The sequence below is a fragment of the Sapajus apella genome, unplaced genomic scaffold (genome assembly GCF_009761245.1).
Source record: "Sapajus apella isolate SASKATOON/1434 unplaced genomic scaffold, GSC_monkey_1.0 scaffold1, whole genome shotgun sequence".
Lineage (NCBI taxonomy): Eukaryota > Metazoa > Chordata > Mammalia > Primates > Cebidae > Sapajus > Sapajus apella.
The window spans coordinates 81,435,667-81,458,794 of record NW_022436941.1 but is presented as its reverse complement, the minus strand read 5'-3'; the positions used below and the strand labels follow the sequence as shown (position 1 = coordinate 81,458,794).

Below are 23,128 nucleotides of genomic sequence, written 5' to 3'. Positions count from 1 at the left end.
CTGCAGGCGACGGTCCCGGGCGCCACCTGCGCGTCGGTGGGAGGCTGCTGGTCCGCGCCGAGTCCCCCGACGCCCGCTGCAAAGGGCAGTGCGAATGACAGACAGTAAACCCTCTCGCCTACGTCCCCTTTAGGCACCAGAAACCCAAGTGGGAACTAATTCTTTCTTTCAGAAGCGGCAACTCCCCTCCGGCGAGCTCCCGCGGAGCCGGGCCGAGATTGCGGAGAGGAAGCGGCGCAGCGCTGCAGCCGAGGCTCTTCCTTTCGCCGGTGCGGCCGGGACTACCTGGCAGCGCGGCGCGTACAACGCGCAGAGTCCAGAGCGCCCCCGCGCCCGCCATCCCCCAGTCCACCTCTCCAGGGCGACAGCACAGCCCACTGCCTCCCACCTGCGGCCCCCTGGGCGCCCTCCGCCCACGCCTCCGCCGCAGACCGGACCCAGCGCGCCCGGCCGTCGGTGGGTCCAGGCCCGGCCGGCGGGCCCCGCTCACGCAGTTGGCGCAGGAGGCCTTACGCTGGCGGCGCAGTGCCCGCCCCCTGCGCTCTCCCCGCCCCCTCCCTCCCTCGCAGGGGCCGAGCGAATGTAGCCCGCGAGAGAAAATGGCGGCGGCGGCGGGGAATCGCGCCTCGTCGTCGGGATTCCCGGGCGCCGCGGCTGCGAGCCCTGAGGCGGGCGGCGGCGTAGGGGCCCTCAAGGCGAGCAGTGCGCCCGCGGCGGCCGCGGGACTGCTGCGGGAGGCGAGCAGCGGGGACCGCGAGCGGGCGGACTGGAGGCGGCGGCAGCTGCGCAAAGTGCGGAGTGTGGAGCTGGACCAGCTACCGGAGCCGCAGCTCTTCCTCGCCGCCTCGCCGCCGTCCTCCTCGACTTCCCCGTCGCCGGAGCCCGCGGACGCAGCGGGGAGTGGGACCGGCTTCCAGCCTGTGGCGGTGCCGCCGCCCCACGGAGCCGCTAGCCGCGGCGGCGCACACCCTACCGAGCCGGTGGCCGCGCCGGACAGCGGCGCCTCGAGTCCCGCAGCGGCCGAGCCCGGGGAGAAGCGGGCGCCCGCCGCCGAGCCACCTCCTGCAGCGGCCCCCGCCGGGTGAGCAGCGCGGCCGGGGGCACTGCGGGGACTTGGGGGGCGGGCAGAGGGCAATGAATGAATGCCGGGCTCCGTGCACGGCGTCCCGGGGCTCAGCGCGGCGAGACTACGCGCCGCTCGCCGGGACCCGCGCCCCTGAGCACCCCCCGACCCCTCCGGAGTCGGGCGGCGCCCCGGATCCAGCCTGGGGGACCGGACGGGGACGTGCAGAAGAGTTTGTTATTGTTTGTAGACATGTGACAGGCGTGCGAGCCGCTCTGCGGGGACCCGTGGCGAAAAGATGTGGGGGGCCACGGCTAGTTTTGTGGGACTCCCGGAATAGGGGCTCTCCTAGGAGCCGGGGGGCGGGGCACGGCCCTGCGGCGGCGCCCCCGGACGGGTGTACCCGGGGCCGGGGCACTGGGGGCGAGGCCCGAGCCTGCGGCGGGCGGTGGTCGGAAAAGGGGCGGGTGGAAGGGGAGCCCGAGGTCGAGTGGGGGACGGAGAGGGCCGAAGAGAAAGCAGCAGGTCCCCGCGGCCGTGACAGGCAGAGCCCCTCGGCCCGCCCGTGGCTCTGGTCCCTAGGCAGGTACCGGGGGCCGGGCCCGGACGTAGGCGGCGCGCCCCCAGCGCCGGTTGCAGGGCTCTGGGCAGACGGCTCCGTAACGCCTGTCAAAGCGGTGCGGCGGGAGGCTGCACTCTCGCGGGGGCTTGCAGTCTTTTAGGAAGTGCGGTTTGTCTAATTGCGGCCCCCAAGGGGCTCCGACTGTTCCTGGGAATGCGAACTGCACTGCTAAGACTTGAGTGACTTCTGCTTGGAGTTTGAATTTGGCCTTTGAAGTTTGCATTTGGCGGAGTGGTGTAAGAGCCAGGACCGGATGTGTCAGCCATTCAGTTTCAAAGCAGTGGCGGCTGCTCCCCGCAGCCCCTCCGGCTTGGCCCTGGGACCGCGGCGCGGGTGCGGTGCTTCCTGCTCGGTGCCACGGGGTGGGCCGCCCGCTGAATTCCAGGGGCCACACAGCGCGGTGGGCTTCGGCTCAGATGCGTCTTCTGGTGCATATGAAGTACAGTATGTGTAAGGTAATTTAGACCAGCGGGTCATTGACCTCGCCCGTTTTTGGCTACTGGAAATTTTTATGTTAAAGGAAATTCTTTTAGGTGTGACAGCTACGTCCTGGTTTTTTTGTTTTTTTTTTTTAACATCTGATTAACATATGCAAAGCACAAAGTCTTGATGGTATTTTGAGTTGCTGGAAATGTTTTTGTGATAGTCCCTTGTTGCCCTGTAGAATTCCCTGACCTTTAGTATGGGAATAAAGTGTGTCATTTTGTGAGAAGAATTTGACAGGAGTCCTTGGTTTGGATTAATTATCTAAAGTGATCTGGCATATTTTGTGCACTTGGTTATTTGCTTACAATCACGAACCGTTTATTATTTGGAAGTCCCCTTCCTCCCCCAGCAAGAACTAAAAAATATACTCTGCACTGTACCATGGCACTACTAACAGGAAAGGAGATTTGTGACTGACGATAGTTTTGTGTGGGCTTGTACATGTAATTTATTCTTACTAGAGTTGTGTACCTCTACAGTTTACTGTTTCTGTGCAGATTGTATTAAAACTTAACTGGAATAATTATTTGAAGGATACTGAACTGAACTTCAAATGAACTGGATACAAATTTTTAACCCCAAATTTGAGAAATTAATTGTATCCTTATGAGACCTAACTTTGTGGATACAATAAATAATTTAGCAAACGTCAGCAATTTAGTCCTCTTAATGAGCTGTGAATATAGAAGAGCATGCACTGTAAAAATAATATACAGAAATTGTTTAGTGTTGTCTCTTGACACAAAATAAGAGGACTAAGGTGAAGGCAGATAGAATGTAGGGACTAAGTAATCCATGCTTAATATTTGCGTTTTATAACCGAGGTTTTTTCCCCTTTGCTTAAGGTGTGGATTATAATTGCACAGTATAAGAAAATAATAGGCTAATAAGGATAATCATTTTTAAAAAATTATTTTTAGTAGCCAGAATGCTGTTGGCTTATCCCAAATATTATATGTAAAGATTTCATTTATAGTAAAACGTTGATTCCCTAACCTTATGAAATAGAGTGATTTTTTTTTTTCCCTTAACAGTGGGGTTGAAATTCATTTGAATCGGTTGGTATAAAACTGTGGGAAAAGGGCTTGTGTCTCATTTGTGTGTGTGTATTTTATGCTGCATGTTGGTTATGATACATAATTACCTCTAAATTAAAACTTTAGAAAAAAAGTTGATTATAGCCAACTCAATAAAATATCAGTTGAACTTTATGTTTCCTTTTTTTTTTTTTTTTTTTTTGACAATTGTTAAGTTACATTCATACTTCTAAGAGGAAAATCTGAGATTTTGAAATAATTGAGAGTTCTGTGATTTTTTTTTTTTTAATTTTAGAATTTCCGTCTGATATTTGGATGTAGAAAATACACTTGTGGATTAGAAATTATATAAATAATACTCATATTAAAATGGAAGATTTTAAGTTTGTTCCTCTTGTTCAGGTTAATAGCTGAAATCAGTGAAAGTGCCTGTAAGTGGCGCCCAAGGGTTTGGAATTTTTCCTTATATTACAGAATTTAGGGGCTTTTTCTTCCTATTTACTGACTTTGAAGAAAAATTACAGTGTTGCTCTCCATTGAACAGGCTATTGTGAGTTTGGTAGATATAATTACCCCATCCTATTTTTGTAACTTAAAAAAACCAAACTATCAATTTGCTGGTCCCATGAAAGGACAAGATATGCTGTACTTGTTAATGTTAGTTTTTGTTTAAAACTAAAGATATTTCACAGGCTGCTTTTATATCCTCATGTAACTCTCAGATTTCACTTCCTTTTTAAAACTATTAGGCTAAAAATATAATTTAGTAACCTTTTACTAAAGAGGAGGTATAAGAGCATTATTACCTAAAAATTACTCTTAAAATATTAAGTTAGTGACTTTATTTAAAAAAAATAGAGGTGGTCACATAAGTTAGTCTTCCATGATTTTGTACGTTTTTAGTTAGGAATGGTCTTAGTTTCATTTTAAATCAGGTAAGAAAATTAATGCATTCTTCAAAGATTAACCTTATTAAATATTCTAGAAGAGAAATATCAGAGCTAGAATTGTTGCCAACTTTTCTTTTCATATCTGATTTTGGCAAGAGTGACTGGTTAACCAACATTCCTTAATATATGATTTCCAATACACTGTAATAACTCCATTTTGTTAGATACGAAAAACAGGAAGTATCCCTGTTCATTGATATTCTTTTACGACTTCCATGGCACCTCAAGCATAACATGTTGTATGTTTTAGAAATGGCCACTGACTTGTCAACTTGCGGATTTCAAAATGTGGGAAGAAAGGAGTGTTCTTTTGCTTTCAACAAGAGCCAAAAAAAACCAGCTACAGCTTGCCTAGGCTGGTTGGCTAATCAGTCCTTGACACTGGCAGTGTGCATTCCAAAGGTAGAAATGATGGGGTGGCAAGGTAGTTAATGGGGAATGGATTACCTTGAGGAAAAGTATGGGGCATTCAGAAGTGCTCTCAGGTAGAAAGCACCGCTTTTGCGTTTTTTACCCAAGTTATCTTCTTGGGTTGAGGGCTATCTCTTATACAGATGGCAATGGGAAAATGTGTCATGGAAGAGTAATAGTCTCTAGTGGCTGCTTGGGAACTGCAGTTACACCTCCAATCTTGGAATTCTTTGCTTCTATCGGATATATCAAATATATTCCTTAGACTTGGTTGTTTTCCTTAGTTCTGGCCTCTTTTTATATCCTAAGTCAAAAGCTAAAGCAACTTAAACATGCAAATGGTAGAATATTAATGTGAGGAAATGTGTAAGATTAGGAATAACCCAAAGTTGTCTCTAAGAAAATATTTAAGAACATGTTTCATGACAAAATAAATAATCAGGGCCAGAATTAGTAAATGCTTCATTGCAAAGCATGAGATGAGTCAGGTACTCTTTTCAAATTGCAAAAATATATTAGGATTATTTAATTTAATGTTTTTTGAGATGGAGTTTCTCTGCTTCACCCAGGGAGGAGGGCAGTGTGTGATCTCAGCTTCCTGCAACCTCCTCAAGGGTTCAAGCAGTTCTCTGCCTCAGCCTCCCGAGTAGCTGAGATTACAGGTGCCCACCACCATGCCCAGCTAATTTTTTGTATTTTCAGTAGAGACAGCATTTCACCATCTTGGCCAGGCTGGTCTTGAACTCCTGACCTTGTGATCCACCTGCCTTGACCTCCCAAAGTACTGGGATTACAGGCATGAGCCGCTGTACCCGGCCAATATATTAGGATTTTATCTGCGGCTTAAAACATATTCATTGAGCATATAGATGTGCCTAGATAACTTTTATATAATCACCTTTTTTGCCTTCTCTGTGTGTATAATATATATATTATACATCTTTATATATAATCGCATTTAATCATCATTGCAGCTCCCTAAGATAGTGTAATTTCTGTTTGCTAGAGGCAAACTCATCTGAGATGGTAAAGCCTCATGATCACACAACTAGAAGACAGAGCTAGGATTTAATCCCAAGTCAGTCTGACTCCGCAGAGTCCATTTCTTTACACTACTTTATGCTGCTTCCATTTTCTTTTTCAAATTAATAATCAAATTAATTGATTATTTTTAAGGAGAAAGTTGTTCTGCAGGCATTCTAATAGACCATGAGCTAGGTCTCTACCCTGTGCTACGTTTTCCTGCTAGTATGTATAATAGGTATGTTTCTGTAACCTGGCCTTCTATATGTAATACAAGTAAACTGTATTTAGATCACCCTATCATGTCAGCCAAAGAGGATTAATCATTAGTGTTGAATGTTTCTTAAATGTATTGATTTGTGCTGTATTAAGTCATAAGTGAAAGGAGATAAAGAAGCTAAAATTAACGTGATTCATTCATGGTAATCACACAGAAGAGAACCTTTTAGTATTGCTAGACCCTACCCCTTTGTTATTGTTTTAGATTTCATCCATTCAACATTCATGAACTTATGCAAGGTGGTGGTCTGGGTGGCGGAGAAAAAGATCATGAGTACACAGGCTGTTTCTGTTTGTAGGTTGTAGTATGAGCATGTTTCACAATATCATGTTAAGTGCTGTAAGAGAGATGGGATGCAGAAGGGATACAGCATATTAGTTTCAAACTCTTTTTGCCTACTAAGAGGAATATATACAAAACTGCATGTTCAGGCATTATTTCTTTTTCTTGCAAGAGAAAATTAAAAAGGAGATGGGGGAGCAAGAAATTCAACATCTGCTAATAGCTAGTTTTAAACTTCCAGTCTTTATTATTAGTAACAGCAACTCTACTAGTTGGGAAAACAACTGGGGAAATGTAAAATATGCTCTAGGGCGTAAGAGATCAAGAAGATAGCCTTGTTTTTATTTACTCTATGGCATGTCATAGTTGATTTAGGTATGTTTGGTATGGAAGGTTCTGTATTGTTAGTGATTGAGTCCTTTGGAAAACCAAGCTGGTTAATTTACTTGAGATGTAGAATTGTTAAAAGTCATCAAGTATATATTTCTGAAAGTACGTATGTGTTACCTGGGAATTACTAAGCAAGCCATCGGACCTCTTGAAGACTTGAAACAGGCCCTGGAGCCACATGGTACAGCCTACACAGTACTATAGCTAGTGCATTAACTAAGTTTATCATGTAAGCATAATGGTGATGGATAATGATGATGGATAGATGTGGAGTGAGGAGAGGGTCGATACTGGGGTGTAGGTGGAAGGTTTGCTGTTGACAGATGTTATTATTACTTTTCTTTTTTTATTTTTAAATTAGAAGTGGGTTCTCACTGTGTTGCCCAGGCTGGATCAAACTTCTGGGCTCAGATGATCCTTCCACATAGCTGAGACTACAGGTGCAAGCAACTATGTCTGGCTTCACTTTTCTTCATTGCCTAAACAATAATTTAAGTGATATGTTGTCACATAATCTTCAAACTGGTCTTGTGGTATTCTGAATACTAAATATCAGTTGTTAACAGACGAGGAATTTTATCTGATTCTTTGCACCATCTCCCAGCATCTAGATTAGGGTCTGGGAACCATGAATATTAGGTGCCCAGAAAGGTTAACATGAATTAATTTTCCCAAAATGGTTAAATTAGCATATCCGTAGATTAAAATAACTTACTGTAGTGTGATTTTAATCATGACCTAGGTTAAGACAAGTTTTGAAGGCAAGAACTGTTTTTTAGGAGTTTTTGTACATCGTTTGGTATGTATGTATGTGTGTATGTATGTATTTTTGAAATGGAGTCTTGCTCTGTTGCACAGGCTGGAGTACAGTGGTGCAATCTCTACTCACTGCAGCCACTGCCTCCTGGGTTCAAGCAATTCTGTCTAGCCTCCTGAGGAGCTGAGATCACCAGCATGTACCACCATTCCCAGATAATTTTTGTTTTTTGTTTTTTGGTTTTTTTTGTAGAGAAGAGGCTTCACCATGTTGGCCATGCTGGTCTTGAACTCCTGACCTCAAGTGATCCACCCACCTTGGCCTCCCAAAGTGCTGGGATTACAGGAATGAGCCACCATGCCGTGACGATTGCTTGATGTTTAGTAGCAGTAGTTGGCATTTAGCAAGCAGTCATTGATAATATTGACCAATTATATATATAATGTGAACTTTCTAATAATTAATGTTTTAATGACTAAGTCTAGTTACAAAATAATTGGAGCCATACTCAAACTGTCAGATATTGAGAAAATTGAATTCCTGATGTTTGAAAGTGTCTAGTTGTTTGAGTTAATTGGTAAGCCCTCCTGATTTTCTTCTTAACCATGACACTTCTGTGACAGCCCATCTTCATCCTGTTGAACATTGATGCTAGAAGATCCCCAGGGTGATCCTAGGCCTTCATTCTGTCTCCTCCACCCCCACCCCTGTCTCATTAATGCCCTTAGATTGGTTATGGCCCATTTACAAATGATTGCAGAGTTTATTGTACTGACCGTGACCTCTCCTAAAGTCCAGACCTATACCTGGCTACATGACATCTGCACAGTCAGGTGTCTAAAACCAAATTCATGACCTTCCCTAAACCTTCTCCTAACATGTTTCCTGCTCATTAAATGGCAGAACCAGAACCCAGGAGTCACCCTTGACACCTCCTCCTTTCATTCCTCAAATTCAGTCCTTAGGTGCTAGCAATTTGACTTGTTACTGCACCCTTAGCCAGGTGCCCACTGTCTCTCATTTCCCCTAATCTAGTAGCCTCCTTGCCTGCTCCTTGTGTCCTTTCTCCTTTGTAATCTGTTCTCTGTATTAGGTGGCCAGAGTGATCATTTCAAAATGTAAATCTGATCATAACTTCTTCCCTCCAGAAAACTAAATTTAATTTAATTTTAAAATGTTCACATGCCTTCCATTTGGATAAAGACCAGGAAATCTTTAACATGCCTGACCGAGTCCCTGCCTGGTCAGGCCCCTGCCTGCTTCCTCCAGGCCCATCTCAGCTCACACCTGCCCTTGTTCCATGGCAGGGTTGCCTGCTTTCATTTCCTCAGACTCACTCACCGCCTCCTGCTATAGGGTTCTTGCCTGCACCCTCTGCCAGGAACACTGTTTCTCCACAAAGTCAGCTCCTCATTGTTAAAACCTTAACTCATTGACACTTCCTTAGGGAAGCTTTCTCTGATCGCCCAGGCTGGCCTTGTAGCAGGGTGTCTCTACTGTCAGTGTTGTGCTTTTACATGTGTTACTTCATTTGATGAATGACTGCCTTCCCTCAGAAGACCGAAGACTGAGTGGGCAGGGCTTGTGGTTGGGTAGGGACCTAGCACCCAGCAAAATGCCTGACATAGAGTAGACACAGTAAATATTTGTTGAGTAAATGAACGAGAGGGATAATGGGATGGGCATGTTCAAATTAGGTGGATTCACAGTTTTTCCTGTTTAGTCATAGTTTAGGACATAGTTGAAAAGGTGTTAAATGGCAAAAGTCCAGATTATTGGTGTTTCCACATTGTAAATTTGTGATAGACTTGTTGAGAGCTATCTGGACTTGTAGACATACCTAGTACCTCGAGTGAAATAGGACAGCTTAATGTGGTAGAGAGCAAATAGCTGTACTGCATGACAACGTTATAGGGAAGAAGAGTCTGCTAGGTATACATAATTATTCTGTACTTACTAGGGAATTAAGAATGTGTGTGTGTATATATGCATTTATATATATATACACACACATACATCTGTGTGAGTAAATATACATATAAAGGTGTCATATATAAAGGTGTCATGCATTAATATAATCTTAAGGTTCTCAGAATGTCATCTAAACTTAAGATACCACTTTTAGAATTCTTGTCTCAATAGCCCTACTTCATCCAAAATTCATTAATTTGATCATAATTCAACTTGGCATAAATACAGGTTCACATTTGCATTGAAGAAAATATTTGTTAGGCAAATACTCCATGAGATTGTAGAAGCCAAGAACCCATGTAACTGAAAACGTTTTAAAGTTTACTGTTGGTAACTAAACCCAGCAGCCTCTCTTATCTAGAACATGGGTTAGCACTAAGAAGTAAGAAAAAATGCTCTAAGCAGCCAAAGGCCCTGTAACAAAATATGTGCTTTTGAAGCTCTTTGATTTTACACTTAGAAGAGTTCCCAGGACATTTGCTCAGGATTGACACTTAAGATGTTGTTCTTGCAGTCTTGTTCATGTGGTGTCCTTGACATGCAGCAGTTAGAAGCATCCAGTTAGAATGTGTGGCAACATGAGTCCTGCAAGAGGCAGGTGCCCCAAAGGCTGCAGTGTTGGCAGACCTGACAGAGGAGAAAGGGAGAAGAGGACGTCAAAACATTGCATTCGGGGTCCACCTGGCATTGGTACAATTAGTTCCAACTGGGTAGCTTCTGCCATTTAAAAATATACTCAGTGAAGCAAAGTTAGAAAGCTTATAATACAGATTAAGGAAAATTACTATCCAACGTAGTTACAGAAAGTGTCTTGATCTTTGAAGTGGTAAACCTCTAACTTTTCTGTGAGATGTAGTTCTGTAGCCTTGATGATACTGAATAAATATGTACTTTAGAATTACATAAAACTGGATGCTGCTCAGCAAGTCTTATCGATTATCTGTGTGTAAAAATCTTTGTTGACCTGAGTCATTTTATACCCTGCAGTTGCTATAAAATGCTTAATAATCACAACTACCACTAAAATATACTGATCTTTTCCTTTTTTTTGTTTTGTTTTTGAAACAGAGTCTTGCTCTGTTGCCCAGGCTGGAGTTCAGTGGTGCCATGTTGGCTCACTGCAACCTCCGCCTCCTGGGTTCAAGCCATTCTCCTGCCTCAGCCTCCTGAGTAGCTGGAATTACAGGCACCTGCCACCACATCTGGCTAATTTTTGTATTTTTAGTAGAGATGGGGTTTTGCCATGTTGGCCAGGCTGGTCTTGAACTCCTGACCTCAGGTGATCCACCCACCTCAGCCTCCCAAAGTGCTGGGATTACAGGTGTGAGGTACTTTTTCTTATGTTGCAGGTAGCTGGGCACTAAGCTCCACCATTTGTAGCATTGACCAAGTCACTTAATTACAGCAAGATTTTTGGTTAAATGAGATGGTTACTTGGGAAAACATTCTTAATGTTTACATGTTCTTAGATGATACTTACTTGTGTTTTGAAACAGGCATTTCACAGTTTATTCTTTTCTTTTCCCCCTCAAAATATCTTCATCAGGATACTTCGATCTTCATCAAGACACTTTGATGAAGATATTTGTTAGGAAGTATCTTTATCTTCATCAAGATACTTTGATGTGATGAAGATACTTGTTAGGAAGCAAGTTTCATAATTAGGAAGCAATGAGATTGTTCTTCTTTTTAAAGATGTTCTTTTATTTAAAAGAATTGCAGCATCTAATTTTATATAATTCTAAAATATATCTTATTTATTTAGTATCATCAAGGATACAGAACTACATCTTACAGGTAAGTTAGAGGTTTACCACTTCAAGGATCAAGGACTATATCTTGTATGTAAATACTTCATGGATTTCTGTTGGTACTTTTAAAATCTTCTTGGGTAACAGGAGGCAGAGGTTGCAGTGAGCTGAGATTGTGCCACTGCACGCCAGCCTGGGCAATAGAGCAAGACTCTGTCTCAAGGAAAAAAAAATCTTCTTGGGTAATAAGCTAGATTATTTTCATTGAATCTTAAGTTTGTTTTTTCTTTTAAGTGACAGATTAATGTAAATATTAACATTCCTGAAAAAGTTTTAATGTTTTAATCTAAATTTATTTTGAGTTTTGAAAAATATGTTTCAAGTATTCCTGTACACTGGCATTCTCTAGGCTATTAGACAATATTGTTACAAGGTCCTCAGGGTATTTCTGGTATTCAGAATTTACAGAATTAAACTTCATTAATAAAATGATTGAACAGTCCTTTTGAAAGCAAACAATTTTTTTAAATTTATGTTTTTATCATTTAACAAACAGGAACATATTATACACATTGCTATGCAAGTTGCTTTTTTCTTAACAATGTTTTGTTATTTTGGTGAACATAAAGCTATCTTTTTAATGCCTGTGTAGTATTCCATCTTGGGAGTCTCATTAATGAACCAGTTTGCTATTTGTAGACATTTACATTGTTTGCTTTTTGGTTGTTATATTATACTTCAGTGACTAGTCTGGTAGATTTTCATATAGTTGTGTGTGTAATTCTGTAAAATAAATGTTCAGAAGTGAAATTGCTGGGTCAAAGGGCATGCATATTTTAAAATTTGACCATATAGCCAAATTGCCGTGGAAAACGCCGTGTCAGTTGACGTTTATCTCCCAATATGTGAGAGTGCCATTGCCCACATTCTTGCCAACATTGTGTTATCATCAGTCTTTCATTTTTGCCAATCTGGTGGATAGAAGATGGTTTCTCATTTGAATTTGCATTTCTTAGTTTTGTTTTTTTGTTTGTTTTTTTCAGTATTGTTGAGCATCTTACATTTATTGACAATTTCATACTACTTTTGTGTATTTCCTTCCACACATGGAAGAGGTTTTTTCCTTATCGATTTATAAACAACTCTTTGTATATTAGGAATAAGCTATGACATTTGTTGCAGTTATTTTCCTCCACTTTTGTGTTATGATTTATGACTTTGATTATAGTATTTGTTTCCATTAAAAAGCTTTAATTTTTTGTTTTCAAATTTCAGTTCTTTGTTTTACAACTTCTGTGTTTAGGTCCGATAGAAAGGCCTTCCAGAGAGGCAGTGCTTGTAGTGATTAAGAGAGCAGATGCCTGGGTTCTACTCAGAGTTTCACCATTACTAAGCCGTCTAACTGGGTAGTTACTTAACTTCCTTGCACCTTGGTTTCTTTGACTGTAAAATGAAGATAATTATAATACCTACTTTAGAGTTGTTGTGAAGACTGAAAGAATTCATGTTTGTGTGGCTCTTAAAACAGTGCTTGGTAAATTCCAAACACTATATAAGAATACTGTATAGTATTGTTATTTTTTTTAAAGGTACTTTCATCTCAAGTCCATCTGAAGTTTAAGGGGTGACTTAGGGATCATATTTTATTTTCTTCAGCAGGTTGGCTTGGTAACCCAGCGCTGTTTATTGAGTTAAAATATTTATCATATACAGAATTTTCAATATATTTGAAAATTCTCAAATGCATTTATTTTAGATATTATTCTTGCTCCAAGTGTCTAGATTCTTAACCAAATTTCAAGTTTTGTACAAAGAGGAAAGCTAGCCTTTAACCAGAAAGAAAAGGATTTGTCATGAGATTATTATCAGCTGTATCTTTGCCGACTCATTGATATTTTGGTGTCTAGGATATCTTGGTTTTCTGACAGAATCCTGCATCCAACTTTCTCCAGGATAGTTCCTCCAGGAGAGACCCCTCTTGCCAGGCACCGTGGCAGCCAAATGTCCAAACTGCATCCCTGCCCTGCTCAGCCTTTCTGTCCTTGCATTCAGATCCCCATGTGGTTGAGGGTGCCTGTCAGGGTAGACACTGCCACTGTCTCTCATTGCTGTGCTCTTACTCTTGAGCTTTCACACCTTCAGCTTCCAGTCAGTCACCAGTTCTGTTGTTACCACTGTCCTACTAGCCTAAGAATACGTCCACCTTTCTCCGCTGCCATGGCTGCTAACCCAAAGTCAGGCTACTGTCAACCTTTTCTTTACCCTCAGAATAAAGTCCAGACTGTGAAATGCGCTTCAGAAACCCCTAGCACTCAGGCCTCTGCTCACTCTCAGCAGCCCCTCAGAACAGCCTGCTCCAGTCATTTGGTATCGTGCTCATAGTTGTAGTTCCCCAGCTGATCCTTCTTTTTTTTTTTTTTAAAGAAAACAATTTTTTTTTTAAGTATTGGCATTAATGCATAGATAAGGCATTTGAAATGGTGTCTCTGGTTGGACTCTTGACCAGCTGAATTCCACCCCTGTCTGCAGCTGACCCTTCTTTCTCAGCGTGCCCAGTGCTCTTACCTCCATCTAAAATACTCCTTCTATCTCCGTGGTGAGGTTTTGTTTTTATTCCCTTTGTAATAAAGAATTATTGGTATTCCACTAAAAAATATGGCTCTGTAGAAGTCAGTGCTATACTGTGAATTCTGAACTCTGGTTTACAATGTTCCTCGATATCTGAGCTAGATTTGCTACTTTTAAGCCCTTTTAGTTTCTTCTGTATCATTGTACATGTAGTCAGGTCTTTCTGAACAACGGTGTTTACAAAGAGATGTTTGTAAAGCACACATTATTGTAAAGTGAATCAGATTTTCTTGTTTTGTGTTAAAAGCTCAGAGGTGTGGTCTCAGGGAAAAAATGTTGCTGCCAACCCACATATTACTGTCCTTGAGAATAATCCAAGGCCTTCACAGGTCAGACAACAGATACGCTCAGATACTTCAAGCAGAGAGCTTGATGACAGTGTAGGCATCACAAGGCTTATGATGAGCCTCCAGGGACAGGGTCCCAGCAAGCTGACAGATTATAGGTGAGCATGCACAATATATGTGCAGGTTACTCACATCCCTTTTTGTTGGATCTGTGGATGTTCTTTCTTGAGAAATGAAAGGACAGAGTAGTAAGCATGCTAGGGCGAGTGTCTTCAGTCCTTCTATCAGTCCTGAGGAGGAGATGTCCATGCCTTCAGGAAACACTCCCATTATGAGCTGTCAGCCAGGCACTGAGATGCTAGGGACACAACAGGAAGGAAATCTCCATTCTGCAGTCACTGCCGGTGGAGGAGCTTACCTGATGACAAAGACAGCGCAGGACCCAGTCCACTGGGAGTGGAGGGGGCATCAGGAAGCTTTTCTGGTAAATGTGAGTTGGAGCACCAGGCTAAGTCGCGATAAATGTGGAGGAGTAAACCAGGTGAAAGGAGCTTGCAAGGAGGTTTTGTGGCCTAGGGGTGGGTGGAGAACACACAGACCCAGAAATCAGCAGTCTTGGAGCGGCATGGATAACTGCAAGTATGGTTCAGGTAACTCAGTCAGAGTGGAGGCAGGGTGCAGGGACCAAGCTGGGACACGGTTTCTGGCTGTGGCCAGAGAGACAGGCAGAGCTCTCTGCCTTGTATTGCCCCCACTGGCCAATCCTTGGATCTCAGCGCTTAGGACAAAATGAAAAAGTCTTTGTAATTTGACAGGTAACCACAGAGCATTAAGAAGTGGGTCAGGAGGCCCCAACAGAGCTGGGACAAGACAGTCTGGGGTCACAAGTCTGGGAGCTGTGGCTGTTGCACTTCAGTAGCTCCATGTAGTTTCACAGGTTTTGGAACTGAATGTTTCCATTTCAGATCGTACGTTCAGAACCTGGGCCCGGCTGGGCACAATGGCTTATGCCTGTAATCCCAGTACTTTGGGAGGCCGAGGTGGGCGGATCACAAGGTCAGGAGTTTGAGACCAGCCTGGCCAACATGGTGAAACCATGTTAAAACCCTGTTTCTACTAAAAATACAAAAATTAGCCAAGCATAGTGACGGGTGCCTATAATCCCAGCTCCCCGGGAGGCCGAGGCAGGAGAATCACTTGAAACTGGAAGGCGGAGGTTGCAGTAAGCTGAGATTGCCCCACTGTACTCCAGCCTGGAAGAGCAAAATTCTGTCTCCAAAAAAAAAAAAAAGAGAACGTCATGGGCCCAAGAAATCAGATCTGTTAGCTGCTTGGACTCCAGGGAAGTCATTTCTCTGAACCTTGAATTTCTTGTCTCTAAAATGGGGTTGTTGGTGGTATAATGAAGCACCATTCTTGTTCCAGAAAAGTATTCAGTTAATACTAGCTATAGATAATACTCCTGCAAGTAATTATCTGTGCTCACTACTTAAACCTTTACCTGTACAGATGAGGATGAGGTAAAGAGCCTTCCTCAAGTTTGCCATGCAAAGGCAGTTTGTGTAGATTATGCATCATCTTGATAACAATATGTTTTCCCCTCTTATTTTGAAATGATTTACTAGAAAAATAGAAAATAGCAGCTTTCAAAATTCTGTGGTATGGGATAAAGCGTCTTCTTAGGGTTCTCATCTCTGTAACCTAATGCAGGTTTCTTGGTCTTGTTTTCTCATCTGTGAAAAGAAAAGGTTGGTTTACATAATCTCTAAGTTCCCTTCAAGCTCTAGCAGCTCTCCAAAGATTTAACTTGGTAGTTATTTCTTGTGGCTGAATTTAGCTGTAATTATTGAAATAACAGTTTTTGAACTTACAAACCCTTAAAATTTTAAACCCCCGGTTTAAAAACAACTATAAAGAGAAATGTAAATGAAAAGCAACAAAGGCTCAGAAAAAAGAAATCATATTTGTTAAGTAACATTAAGTGATGAGAAAATATGTTTTTAAAAAAGCTTATAACTGCCAGGAGAATATAATTTTGCAAATTGTAGAAAATAAATTAGGTCAAAGTCATTAGCATGTTTGTGTTTAGCAAAATACTACTTGGGGCAGTTTTGAAAATAACTTTAATTTTTGACAACTGCTATTCAAAGCTATCTTTTTCTTCTCACTGTTAATTGTGTAAAGAAGGGACATTCTGGGATATAACCTCTAAAAAAGCAGTCCTTTTACTTCTTCCTTTGTTTATAGAGACTTTTTTGTAAATAAACATATATATGCATCTTTTTTTAAGTTAAAATTCATCGCTTGGTAACAATCACATTGCTTCCTAATTTGTCAAAATTCACATTTAATTATATTTTGGGGGCTCTTTTCACATAATCTGGACAGAGTTGACAGCTGCTGGAAAATGCAAATACATTTCACTATTAATCCTTTTATTTTTCTTCTTTAATAATTTTGGGCTCAAGTTCTAAAAAATTGTGACTTTCAAATAGACTTGGAATAAGGCCTTTTAACTGATGTAATCATTGTAATTGCACCAACTTGAAGCATTGTCACACAAACCTTCTTGCCTATTGCTGTCTTTTCTCTTTTCTTTCTTTTTTGAAACAAGGTCTCACTCCTTTACTCAGGCCAAAGTGCAGTGGCATGGTCATGACTCACTGCAGCTTCAGCCTTTCTGGGCTCAGTTAATCCTCCCACTTCTGCCTCCAGAGTAGCTGGGACCACAGGCGCATGCCACCATGCCCGGCTAATTTTTTTTTTTTTTGTAGAGATGGGGTTTCGCCATATTGCCCAGACCGGTCTCCATCTCCTGGGCTCAAGTGATCCACCTGCCTTGGCCTCCTAGAATGCCAGGATTACAGGTGTGAGCCACCATGCCAAGCCCCCATTGCTGTTTTTTATACACATAACTGAAACTACTCATAATTCATTGCAGAGCACACGGACATTCAGCAGTAATTACTTTCTGTCTTAGATTCTTGATAGTAAAGAATATTTGACCTTTCCTGCTTCTACCCCAACCCATGCTCGTTCTTACCATTGTGATGAGTTGTTAGATATTTATTTGGGTCACTTACTATGTGCTGCTAGCCTGTGATTTCCAGATAAGTCTGTCGTCAGGAATGGAGCAAAGTCTTTTGAATCTTGGTCACCTCAGCACCATTCTCTAGCTAGTTGTGACTGATGGTGATAACTGGCTATAGGTTTTGTCATCAGTATGTAAGGCAGCTAGGCTGTCATCTGCACAATGCAAACTGAAATCTTCCTGCAGTTTTTTAAGTGGATAGTAGGGCATTCCCTCCTCTGCAAGAGGATTTGCTAGGAGAAGGTTTTAAATAGTGCCGAAGACACATGAGAACAAAGCCCCTGCTTTGGGGTTAAGGTCCAAAAAAGCAGTTTTGGCATTACTGTATAGAGAAAAGGTGGTTTATGCTCAAGAATGTTTCGCTTTTTCTTCTTCCTTTTACTTCTTGGACCAAGTGGTGATGATAAGATATAAAACCATTAGTGTCTGAAGTACCTCTGAATCCAGCAGCCTTCTAAAGAAATGTGATCAGAATTATATTGTGTAATATAATGCTTTCTTTTCGCTGAAGATTCCCCCAAAATACTGATAGATGCCACAGATTTTACATACTTAAATTGTGAATTTAAAATTTAAAATGTCATAAATTTTAATTACTAAAAACAAATTAGGAGGCAATTCTTATCTAAGTAGAAGACTCTGTTGGCCATACCCTAATCCAAAATGAAATTGTTTTTTTCCCAAGCTCTGTCTCTCTTTCTTGTAGCTCTCTGCCTCTGTCTTAAACACATAGACGTACTACCTCTCCCACCCCCGTACATATACAGGTCTTGCTAAATTACTGTCTTTTCATTCCACATGGCCAAGCTGTTTTGGGACTTGGTATTCCAGGATCTTCCGTAAGCCCCTTACACGGGTTCTGTGCTGTAGAAAAGTTGCTATAGTGCTGGTACACACACACATTTTCCTGTAAATTTCTCAGTTCTCTATTTAAAAATAAACATTTTATAAATCATTTATTGAGCATAGGGTTTGTGTTTGTAATTGAACATTACCCATCTGCTTTATACTTTGGATTACCTGTACTGTACCTTTTACTCCTAGTCTGACTTCCTGTCCTCACACTATTGGGTATTTAGAGCACATAAGTTAAATTTTATATTGGCTGAAGAGTTTAAAAATCTGTCACAAAATTTAGCCCAAAGACACAGAAAGTTTTATTCTGTCATTTACTGGTTTTTTTTAATACCTAATCTAGGATTGATTTTTTTTTTTTTTTTGTAATGCACTATGAGAGATTGCCTACATTAAAAGCATTGGTAACAGCACTTAAATGTTTTGTAAGAAGTTTCTGCTTAAGGAATATGATATATTTAAAATGTTAATTCATTCTTTCCCATATGCTTAGGCAGCCATGTGTGTCAGGTCTCTTCAAGTACAAAATAGCCTCTTTTTTTTTTAAACCCATGAAAATGGGTTAAAATGTAGGATTTTTTTAGGATCATATGTGTGAATTTGAGGTTCAGAGACTGCAGTCACTGCCGAGACCTGAAAGCCATCTCCATCTCTCCTCTGTGATTAATATGTGTCCCCTGCGATTCTCACCTGCAGGATTAGGAATGGGAAGGGAGAGCATGAGGGAGAAGAGGGAAGGTGACAGAATCCATCTCAAACCAGTGAACTCCAGAACCTAATCAGGCTTCTTTCTAGGCAGACTCTGAGGGAGGAAGACAGACCACAGAATACCTAGCCCTAATTTTTTTAACCCATGATTTCTAATGTTGATCTGTTTGTTCATTTTGTAATTCTAGTTTAATTAGACCAACTATCAGGCAGGCATTTAGTTTGCACTTTCGAAAACGGAAACTTATGCGTTTATTAAATGATATTCAGAATCATTTCCTTTTTCTATTAGAACATTGAACAATCCTTTTGAATATTCTCATTTACGTCAAGATCTTTATGATTGCTTATGTAGGACTAATGCAAAAATTAAATGAATTCCATGAAAATTCTTTTTTGACTTCACAAGAGTTAAAGAGACCTACTCTGTGTGAGGTTTTTGTAGATAATACTTTGAAAACCAAAATTACTCTGCTACCAACAGTTTACTGTGTCTGTTAAAGTGAAAAGCCTAATTGAATTGCAGTTCAAATTCAAGAGTCTAGACATTCCTTGTGGGCATATTTGATTTCCTCTTTCTCCTTTTAGCTGTTGGAGAGGGAATTGCCAGGTGTCTTTAGTGGAAAGATAATCAACCTGCTCTCCTGCTACTTGTGGTAGATGAACTGTTAGCACTGGCTCAGGCTTGTGAGACCTTTCCCCATCACTGTCTTAACACTTTGGCAAGATTTTGCGTAAAGTTACTTTATTTAACCTCTTTTGAGTTTGACTTCATCTGTAAATTAGAAATAATGATACCCTTCCTACTTAAAGAATTTGGGAAGAGCAAATGAGATGATGAATATATAAACCTACCCTTTCAGAAGGGTGAAAGTAAAATACTAGGATTTATGGTCATAGCATTTTAGAATTCAAAAGGACAACCTCCTGACTCTAAGCAATGCAAGTGGCATGAAAAAGAGGATCAGCCGTTGTGAAGAGATTTCCTACTTCAGTACAGTGCCAGGTCTGGGACCCAGCCTCAATCACCCTAATTCATTGTCACTCTCCTACTGTACTTATCTGAAATAGCAATGATAGTTAACTTCCTCTGTGCTTGGTACACTGGATGCCTTATATGGATTGTCTCATTTAAGTCTTACATCATCCTCATGAATTTTGATTCCCATTTTACATATGAGAAATCAGAGACTATGAGAGGTGAAGTATCCTGGCAAGGTGGTAGCACAACTAGTGGGCGGTGAAGCCTGAAACCGAACCTTAGCAGTTTGACTTCAAGCCTGTGTTCTTTATGATTATCTTTGCATAATTTTTAAATCCTTTTTTTAAACCAAGAGATATTTGTTTAATCAGAACACAAATTTTACTATCTTGGAGGAAATATTTCTTTGTCTTAGCTTTTATTCATTCTTTACGTAGTGTATGATGAAGTCAAAATCATATTTTGTGATGACTTTTTAAATTATCTCTTTAGGTCTTCCAAAAATATAGAAAACATTAGGGAAGCATTTTAACATTCTTTTGTTTTTATATGAAGTTGTTATAAAATAAGGCAAGTTACAAACACAAATACATTTAAATTTCAGTGTTTTTACTGTGCCAGGGGAAAGACGAGGCTCCAGGCAAAAATATGGTTGAACTTTGTTAATACATACATTTTTGCCAGCAAAATTGGAGATATGCTTGGTGTGCACATTCATTAAAAGCAGTAATTGTTAAGTTTTGGAGTACTTCACAGAGTGCCTGCCCAGACTGTCTTACATGCTTCACGGTTGGTGGGAATATCTCAGAAACTGAGGCAGCCTGTGTAGCCTTGCACAGTGGTAAGGGGAGAGCAAACACTCCTGCTGCTGTCTATGCACACACTCCCTCCTCCTCAGCGCCTCAGCTCACACCTGAGTATCACAGTCCCTCCTCCTCAGCGCCTCTGCTCACACCTGAGTATCTCTGTGCATGCCTCCAGGGAGCTTCCTGCAGTACCTTGGACATTTTGAAATGTGTGTCTTTACAACAAGACATACTTCTTAAAGCTCTTTACAAATGGGTCTGGGCAAGGAGCTAGTTTTCATTTCCAGTTATTTTAAATTTAGTCCTATTTCATACTTCGGCATTCTTTTAATTAATGCGTTTTAATTAAAATAATTATCCTTGGTAATTATTCTTGGTTGGTAAAATGCCCTTTTATTAATTTGAATAAAGATGATATCTAAGGCTAGCATCTAGTATTAAGTTATGCCTAGATGGACTTCTGTTCATTTATTGTCTTACTAGTGGTTGTTCTTTACTAGTGAAATAAGTTAACGAATGCCTGTCTGTCACATATGGGGCCTTTATTTTGTGTTCAGCAGGTACCTTCTTTGATAATTATTAAAAGAGCTTAGTGGCTCTGAGAGAATACAGTAATCTGCCTGACCCCTATGCCATCTTAACAAAGGAGATTATCTTTTAGTTTATAGAAAGGTCACTCAGGTAAAACTGAAATCTCCTTCAAGGCAAGATAAATATCTTTATCCTTGCTTGTGTCTCTGACCAGCCATTATTTTTTCTTCAATAATAATAGTTTGCTATCTCACAAGTCTTTTATGTGAGCTGCTTATGGAAGGAAATTTAAAAACTATCACTTCAGCTCAATATGTGTTTACTGACATACTTTTCTATGTGTATGTACTATGCTAGGAATTGAGTGAGCCCCAGGTAAATGCTGGAGCCAGGGAAGGTAAAAGAGAGTTTATTGTGTTCTCTAGCTAGTTATTAATTACTTGTAGCTAATTTCATAAGAAACTCTTGGAGGAAACAAGGGTAGTTGTAGGTTCTACCTGGATTTGACAGCATTATATGTGTATGCTGGATATGAGGGCAGCTTGGCGAATACTGCCTATTAATTGTGCTTGTGGGCAGATCATCATCAGATCAGGAGTTTGAGACCAGCGTGGCCAACATGGTTAAACCTCATCTATACTAAAAATACAAAAAATTAGCCAGGCATGGTGGCAGGCACCTGTAATCCCAGCCACTCGGGAGGCTGAGGCAGGAGAATGGCTTGAACTTGGGAGGCGGAGGTTGCCGTGAGCCAAGATGGCGCCACTGCACTCCAGCCTGGGCAACAGAGCAGAGACTCTGTCTCAGAAAAAAAAAAGAAGAAGAAGAAAAAAGGTGAGAGAAATATTGTTGTGCTTTAATAAAGGCTTTTAAATTAAAACGTGAGTTGACACCCCAGCCAGAATACCAAGGGTGATGGTGTCACACTCCTGAAAATGCTTTTATTTTGTATATTTTATTTATATACAGCTTTTAAGAGAATAACTTGTATAAAATAAGATACTTACTTTTATATCTTATTACTTATAAGTAATACTAAGTAATAATACTTATAAGTAACTTATTTTAGTTATTTTATACAAGTTAATTATTAATGGTAATTCTTCGTGCAGGCTTGAAGTTTCATGGCCTCTATTGTTTCTCTCCAATGATACCTTTGCTCCGTTGAACCTTAGATGGCTTAGAATCTGGGGCGAATGTTAAAGATTGAGAAGTGAATGATAGTTCTATTGGCAATTTTAACTCCTTGATAGGTAGGTCTAGGCTCATATCCATACCTTAGAAAGGGTAGCAGGGAAATATTAGCTCAGCTTCCCCCCTGAGAAGTGCCAGTATTTCCTGGAAAAGACCTGAAGAGGATCCCACTGAGGAGCCTGAGACACTGCTGGTTAGGAGACAGGAAGGCGGGAAGAGGGTTTTTTCCAAGGAACCAGTGGTCCGCAGTAGCAGTGCTGCTGGCTGAGGGCTACAGAGGACAGGTTAGTAAAGTGCTGGGAGCGGGATGTACTTCATTAAGGGATGAAGGGGAGGTGCGGACGCATAGGCAGCTCTGGAGAAACCTGGAGGAGGAGGGAGATGGGAGAGAAGTAGAAGCCAGTGTGTCTGCAAAGATGAAGCATTTTGGGGTTTGGTGGTTTTTTGTTTTAAGGTGAAAAGGGGGGGAATTTTACAAGCTGAAGAGATGGCACAAAGAGGAAAAAGTTTTATTTGTGGTTAAAGTAGTGAGCATGGTTTTCTGAAATGTCATCATTTCTCAAGGAGAAGGCAGCTTGGAGGGGGTTGATTGATGGTTAATAGGAAGCCAGTCTGTAATGAAAAGCTTGCTATGCTTTTGAAATAGGAAATTTATAGATAGGAATGTTTGTGCTCTCTTTGTTTAAATTATTGTAGCTTGTGATATAGCAAAACATTCAACAAATTTTGTAAAGAATTGGTTATATGCAGACACTAGGAAGATGGCAGTGATGAAACAGACAAAAATCCCTGCTCTCAGAGAGATAGCATTTTAACAAAAACGTGTTTATAAGTGTGCTCAGAACCCATTACATGGTTTCTGCTTGGTTTGTGCAGTTCCTCTAAGAGAACATCCCTGTCGCAAGTTCTTCTGAGAATTGTTTTCCGTCTGAGCCCTCTGAGTGGCTCTTGTGTTCGTCTACCCTCTTCCTAATTGTCACTTTAAAATGCCTCAGAAATACTCTCTCTCTCCATATTTCAACT

General features: G+C 41.2%; 1 protein-coding gene across 1 annotated transcript in view; it reads left to right on the top strand.

Annotated features, from left to right (window-relative positions):
- Positions 1-580: 580 nt before the first annotated feature.
- The window catches only part of MAP3K1 (mitogen-activated protein kinase kinase kinase 1), an 80,700-nt gene continuing 58,152 nt past the window's right edge, over positions 581-23,128 (top strand). The window contains exon 1 of the mRNA XM_032280428.1: positions 581-1,081. Within this exon, the coding sequence (XP_032136319.1) occupies positions 600-1,081 (482 nt within the window). The 5' untranslated portion in view covers positions 581-599. The remainder of the gene's footprint in view (positions 1,082-23,128) is intronic.